Source organism: Rhodnius prolixus, unplaced genomic scaffold, assembly GCF_049639745.1.
Source record: "Rhodnius prolixus isolate KJV_2025 unplaced genomic scaffold, Rpr scaffold_4, whole genome shotgun sequence".
NCBI classification, from domain to species: domain Eukaryota; kingdom Metazoa; phylum Arthropoda; class Insecta; order Hemiptera; family Reduviidae; genus Rhodnius; species Rhodnius prolixus.
Window position 1 is genome coordinate 41,988,167 of NW_027411614.1, and position 7,685 is coordinate 41,995,851.

At 31.8% G+C, this 7,685-nt stretch overlaps 1 protein-coding gene across 1 annotated transcript in view; it reads right to left on the reverse strand.

Annotated features, from left to right (window-relative positions):
• The window catches only part of LOC141455332 (orexin receptor type 2-like), a 118,566-nt gene extending 111,470 nt beyond the window's left edge, over positions 1 to 7,096 (reverse strand). The window contains exon 1 of the mRNA XM_074130284.1: positions 6,876 to 7,096. Within this exon, the coding sequence (XP_073986385.1) occupies positions 6,876 to 6,914 (39 nt within the window). The 5' untranslated portion in view covers positions 6,915 to 7,096. The remainder of the gene's footprint in view (positions 1 to 6,875) is intronic.
• Positions 7,097 to 7,685: the final 589 nt, after the last annotated feature.

Genomic DNA, 7,685 nt, shown 5'->3' on the forward strand with positions numbered 1-7,685 from the left:
CGAAGTGGTACAATTTAGCATGATGTGGTACTACCAAGTGGTTCGTGAGACAAACAAGGTTGGGGAAACGCTGGTTTAGACGAATACTTGGTGACAATCACAAATACGCACATCAAAAGAGTTTTGGTCGCTAGGCAGATACTGAATATAACCACTAAAAAATATGTTCTATAAATATTTTTTTTATTAAAGCCGTAAAAATACTACAGAAATTATTACTTAATAATTTCTTTAAAAAGTTAAAAAAAAAGAAGGTTAACCCAGAAAGAATTGTTATCCAATTTTTTATCGCCCTATTTGTAAGATCTCTTAGTTTGCCGTGGCTAACCAAGATGAATGGACTCCATTGTGTTTTTTTTTTAGTAGCAGACTAAAATATATTTGAATTGAACTGTATCTTGTAAGGGATGTAATCAATATTCCTGCAAAATAAAGTGCAAAAGGCATTCCAGGAAATAGATTGAGTAATTAATTTTCTAAGGGGCCAAACCAACTCTGCTTTTAAAGACGAACAGTGAGATATTTAAGATTAAATTTTTTAGAAATTGATGATAAACTATATACTTTTGCTCTTTATAGTCACTTTAGGGAAACTGATAGAGTACTTGATCGGCTAGAGAGAATGACTTCCGTTCAATGAACCCCCTTAACAGCCCTTAACCCCCGCTAAAGCCATCTATTAAAACATCCCAATCACCCATTTGGTTGCTTCTCTCTAACAGTAGTTTAGAAAACAAAACTCAACATCTCAAAATTACTAATTTATACATTTTCCAAACTTTTAATTTAATATAACGAATTTAACTGGAAATGACTCTTTAAGGGAAACCTGAGTTTTCTCTTGCCAAGAGAAAGAAAAAGTTAAAAAATCAACAGCGGACCTTTCTTTTGCTATATTTCTCTTAGTTATATATTTTAAAGGAATGGCTAATTGATTTTATTTGAAACTGTTTTTGTGGTAACTGATTTTAAAAGAGTTTCTCTCGTAGGATAAGCTTCCAAATTATGGTAACCATAAACTAAAACCAACTAACATTCAATAAAAAAAAAAGTAACATTCAAAAAAGTCTCTACAAAATTTGTTTTTGATTAAAGATCCTAAAATCATTTATTTCTGATTAAACAATCCCAAAATTTGTATTTTTCCTTACGAGCAGTAAGAGAAATTGGGTAAAACTTACTTTTACCTAAGTAACAGGAAGTCAAGAGGTAAAAATGCTTTGTAGAAGGACGCTTCTAGGCTGAGTCAACTCTACGTCCAAGAGAACAGTGTACACTCAAGAGAGATTTTATGGTAATTAACAGCCCAAGTTGCCAAGCTCTGTGTGTGATGTAGCCTAGAGTGAAGCCACTCTTCTTGGTTTCACTACCCACAACCACTTGGGACCATATTAATGGGTAGATTAGAACGAGAAGCCAGTACCACCAAGACAGTGGAGGTATTGAGGGTATAGCTTAATGTCCGGCGTGCATAGCGTATTCTGGGCAATATTTCTTTTTCTGACAAGCCTGAAGAGGAAGTTGGGCTGTCTTGTGTTTTAGCAACAGACTATGTATAATGAAACGAATTAAATATTAACAGGAGAACTTCAAGAGATTCTAATTGCATATTAACGTGATAACCAAAGATAAAATCTCTCAACATAATCTCCTAAACAAATCTTTACAGTTTAAAAAATGCTTGAATTACCAGCCCAGTTAGTACAGACCATTTTTTCTTTTCTGCCTTACAGGAACACAGATACAGAAAACTTCCGGTTTCAAATCGAAAATCTGCACGATCACAATACCTTCTCTAACTAGAGGAGGAGTAAAACTGTATCTCCTTCAAGGTTCTAAACTTCTACACTTTCTTCAAACTGAAAGGTTTCGAAGAGACCTGTGCACCAATAGAAAACAACCATCACTTCTGATAAAACCTTATATTTTAAATCGAACACTGAAATTATTTGAATGCTCCAAACCCACCTGAAAGATCACAGCTTCAAAGGTGAATCTTCCTCTATAACAATTTAATACAGAACTTAAAATTTCCTTACAACACTTTTACTTCAATTTGGGGCCTATCTGTTTCAAAGAGAAGAAAACTGCAGGCTGTACTAACAGAATCAAAAGCTGTTTAAAGAGTTTTTAACTTTCCACTTGTTAGAAATTAATTTGAACTCCCAGATCGCTACAAAGACATATTAAACGACAGTTACACCTGTACGACAGTTGCTCCTATCAGGAATGAGTTGGAAGAAATGTCTAGTTGCTTAACTGTGCCTTAAAAAAGAAGCTGTCATATAGTCAGTATTAATTTGCATTAATTTAATCATATTAGAGTAATTTTCATATTATTTAGAATATAAAAGAAGTAATTTATTTTTCTAAAATCATTTTATTTATAAACCATTAAAGAGTTTGGGATGAAGTGAAAAAAAACAATTTATCTCTTTAAATAGGAGAGATCTGCCTTAAAACCCTGATAATTTATTGCATATAATAGATAATCTAGCGGGCACAAAGACGGAATAAATAATTTAAGGCCATGTATCATACTCGGGTTTGCTGGTGAATATAGCTAAAGCCAAGTAATCAATGCTATTACCGGAACGCCCCCCGGATAGAAAGGTTTAACTTAATTACCTTTACCTGAGCTACTAACTCATATTGCTAGCTACAAATATTTGCACCAAGTTTTGAGTTGCCATTAGAGTTTCATTAGGCGAATGGCAAGCCGATCTGATGGCTTCATTACCAGAGAGTTTGGGGACATTCTAGTAGTGTAAATTCATGAAGGCATGCTAAATGTTGGAATTGAGCTGGAAGGAATGCACTGGAAGTTTGTTGTTCATTCAGTTCCCATTGTTTACTCATTGGGAACTGTAAGGGATGAGTAGCTGACTGCAGGAGCCCGTATAAACATTGTTGCATATTTACTGCAACCTGGACATAATGTTGTTTGCAGTCCCAACAGAAAACAATACAAAACAAGAAAAAAAAACCTGCTGTGAATAGTTACACGTCTTTCTTTTTACAAAACTTACGTAATAAGATATTACTTTCAAAGGAAAGATGACGTGAGGTTAGGATAAGATCTTTGTATAGTTACATTTCAATGTAAGATACAATTTCTCAAATGTTCGAAGTTTACAAAAAATTTGGTAGTTAGAACCTTGAGTATATTTGATTTTTTTTTGTTTCCAATACGATAATTCGGCATCAGAATGGAATAAGGCGTAGAAGCACAAATAGTTATTACTCGTCTCTTCTAGAAGTTCTCGGAAAAGTCGAACTGACTTCGAGAGATTTTACACCAAAAGTGTACAATATGATAAAGTAACTGCAAAGTATTAATTACGACCTGCAATGTATGTGAGTGGGTCCATGTTTGAATGAAGGGTTAAACTAATTAGACAAAAACAATGTTTTCATATTCGATAACCTAAAAACGTAGATCGAAAAGCAGCCAAATTGCAATACTTCCTCCTACTTAAGGGTAAGAGAAATTGAAAAAGTGTTTGAATTTATTGAAAGTATTAAAACTAGAAATTCCACATGAGCTACCACACAAAATTGAACCAACTTAAAACAAAACAAAAATTGAAGTAAAAAACACAAACATTTTTGTGAACATAATCTGCAAATAAACCTTCTTTTACTGTTCAATTATTAATGACGGCCATAAAAATATGGTCATAAAAACATTTAATATCTTGTTCATTCAACGTTATTCTGTAGAAACTAAAAGAAATTAATTTTGCATTATGAATAAGTAACCACTCTTTGCCAACACGATAATGATTTGATTACATTTCAATAAAAACGTTTTTCATTTCAAAGAAAAAAAAAAAAAATATGGCGCAGTAACATTTTCTATGGTTTCGGAATTTTGAATCACAATTAATCCTTACTAATACTGTACACTACAACGAAATAAAACTTTAGGACAATCCACTGTCATCCCAATACCTAACTGGTCTAAAACGAATTCTGTGCGAATACGAAGTTAAGAGGAAGATATGTCTAAAAATTAATGAATCCACTCAGTAAAGAACTTCTGGATAAAGGATTGTAAACCCTGTAATTGGAGCGGCGGGTCCTCAGATTTTGTTAGCACCCAGTGATTGCTTTTTGAAAACCACTTTAAGATTGACTAAAGCCATCTCAATTCGGATATTACCGGCTAAAAAATTAAAATAAAAATATTTAGAAAATATGGCACGATCACAACACTTTCCTTACTCAGTAAGAGAAAGTAAAAAATCAAGAGATACATTTCTATTTTTAAATTTCTATTTTATTTTTAATAAAAAACCTAGAAAGGCAAAAATTAACAATTAAATAATATATAACGGGAAAACTAGTGTTCAATAGAAATACTTCAAAAACGAAAACAGCTTTGTGGTCTGCAAAGGACTTAGCAAACAGTATGCCGCTTTGAGAAGGCAGACCACTTCTTGAAAAGGGACGTGAAACTTCCTAACTTGTCCCCCACCTCTGAATCTAAACATAGGCCTAGTAGAAATTTGATGAATGCAGAGTTGATTCTAGCTAAAAATAGATCTGAAACTACGTAACCGATTCACAAAACAAAACAAAAAAAGTTAAGAAAATTAGAAGAACAAGATACTGTGCGTTTTTCTTCAACCCTCAAGTCACCCGTGATAGATTTTTGCTGCTGGACTGATCGCTATCTCTCTGGGAAATACCGTTCACATAGTCAAATATCTTTCAATATTCTGACTTGGCAAATAATACAAAATTTAAAATAAAAAAATCTCTACATTAATTTTTTAAAGATTTTTACTATCATTGCACCTGAGAGACCTCGTAAATTCCAAATCTAACTTGGACATTGTTAACCTAAACTTAGCAATTCTGTTCACACTATCCCAGAAGTTCATGACCAAACTTCTTGCAGTTCAATATGAGTTGGTTTGCATCTGGAATTGTGTTTGTTTCACTAGTACAATTAGTATACTATCTGCCGATGCCAATTCTAACCAGATGGTGCAAAGAATAATTATGGCCAAATCGGAGTCTGCATATTGTACAGTGAAAACCCCCCGATTGATGACGCACTGTAACTCAAAAACCATGTTTTCTTTGGAATTGCTGGTTACTGTGAAAAATTAAATATCTTTTACGGAAATCTCTAAACTTGGTTTATACATTATTCACATGCAGATCAATAACTTACGGAAAGAAAATATAAAGATGCTCGCTTAAATATATAAACTTTTGGCTATTATAGCTTCAATGATCAAATAAAAAAAAAAGAAAAAAGAAAAACAATAATGAACAAAACTGGCGCTCATTAGCCGCACCGCGTGTCCTTTATACGCACAGAAGGGCTTAGGCTAAAAGCGAGGACAGTTAAACCAAATGGCCTTTATAACTAACTCTAAATTACATGAATCCAAGACGTCAGCAAAACGAACTTTTTACTTCCTTCCATTTCTAGAAAGCTGAAGTATTGGATTGTGCAAATAAAAATTAAATTAAATTTTCTTTACAAATACAGATTTTGAGGTCCTCTTAGTTCATAAACCTAAAAATTGGTACAAATACTCGCCCGATTTTCTCTTACTATACTTTTTCTAAATTCTAATTCATACATATTTTCCATTTTCCAAATTTGTGAAACGAATTTATATGTTACTAACATTTTAAAGATTATAAAACCATACATTTCATTGAAATGACCCAATTGATGGAGGAAACCCCCAAATATCCCCCACAAAGAACGACCTTAAACAAACTATCAAAAATTTGGCACAATGCATTACTTTATCTTACCCTTGGTAAGATTAAGTATAAGTGTGGAATATAAAAATAAATTACTCATTCTAATTCTTTTGTTACTTGTGATGAATTTTATATTATGTGTTTATACGTTTCAATTTAAAAAAATGTAACAATTTTTTTGATCAACAATTAAGAACAAAAACTGGAAAAGAATTTGTTCCTACCTTATTAAATACAATTCAATGCTAACTCGAAGTTTATAATTAAAATATTATCGCAGCCGTTCGGTAAGACAGAAAGTACGTCCTATGGTAGTTTTAGCCGTCGCCGGTAGTGATGTCAAGCCTCTGTAAAGATTCTTTAGAAATAAGTGAATAGTTCTGCTCACATTCTTAATTTATACTTAATTAGAGAATAGGGCTGTCTTGAGAGTTTGTTAGACCTGCCTTAATTTCAGTGTAATGTGTGGAATCCTGCTTAGTTTGAGAATGAGTATACGAGAAATTAAAAATTACTGTCATAACATTGTTGCTTTTTCATAACTAGTCTGCTATTCAGCATTTTAAAAGTTTTTTAAGTTATACGCCAATAGGGAAGGAGAGCTCAATTTCTGTTTGAACCAATGTAGAAGTATACAGATTTGATACAAATATATAACGTAAAGTCCAGTGTAGAGTACGTAATTTAGGTTCAAGAACTATTCCACAAGTTTAGCATTTGGCAAATTTAATCCAAATGAAGACATCAGCAGTGTCCAACTAGATGACCTGACTTGTGAAGTACTTTTTACTTATCAATACAAAACTTTCATTTTATTCAAATTTCATTAATGTTAAATCAAATATGAATAAAACATTCTGAAGTATAGAAAACTACAAACACATTAAACTTTTGATAAGAAAAAATAATAAATTAAATCACAATAAATTTAAGCAAAAATTTCTTCATTTGAGTTTTTTACACATCTTAATTGCAAAAGATTTCATTTTTAATGCAATCAAGTCATTTTAATTTGTTTTTATCGTCCAAAAATTTGTATTTGTTCTGTGATATTATTTTAAATTAAATTTTTCAAATTCCAGGCTTAACTTACGATCATTAAAAAATTAAAATGTAACAAAATTTTTGTTTTTAATACTTACGAAATCTTCATCAAAATTAAATCCTTCAGTCACGTTCATGATTGAATTTCAAATTTTAAGACGGGTGATAAGCAATTTAAAAAATATATATGTATTAAATATTCGAACTGTAACGAACAAATCAACGGCAAGATAAGTGATGACTGAAGCGCCAAGCTCCTTCTTAAAATTTGGGGTTTCACAGCACAACCAACATAATCGCCAATAATCATCTAATTGTCCCTGCATTATTTTATAAGTTTTTTGAGGAAAAAAGTTATTAGCAAATAATTTTCTGTACTAATGCACAAATTATAATGCACTTAAAACCTAAAAGAATTCAGAATGACAAACTGGCCAAGTCCAAATTGATCAGAAGATTTCTCTTCTACTTGTTTGAATTATAATGTCGCTTTAAATAAATTCTACGTTATACCTTGTTGAAATTTAAAAAAAAAATCATATTTTAGGCATTGACCAATTTAATTTGAAAAAACTAATAATAATAAATCTTTGATAGAGAGAAAAGTAGTTTATTTAACATCCACAGATTTTGTTAAATATGTCCCGACTTCCTTTAATTGATATGTACTTCACGAAAAATCTAGCCACCAGATTACTTGGACGAAAACTAAAATCAGGAATCATATACATCTAGTTGTTATTACCAGTTGCCAGCATAATTGCGTAATTATTTATGATACCGTTCTCTTGTGGCGTTTTCCTGCTTCTTATTTCTAGTTTATAATGTAACACCTATGGCAAAGGTAAACTCTTAATTATAAATATCTAATTGTAAGACGATCCATGACTTGTATTTTGTACTTTGTA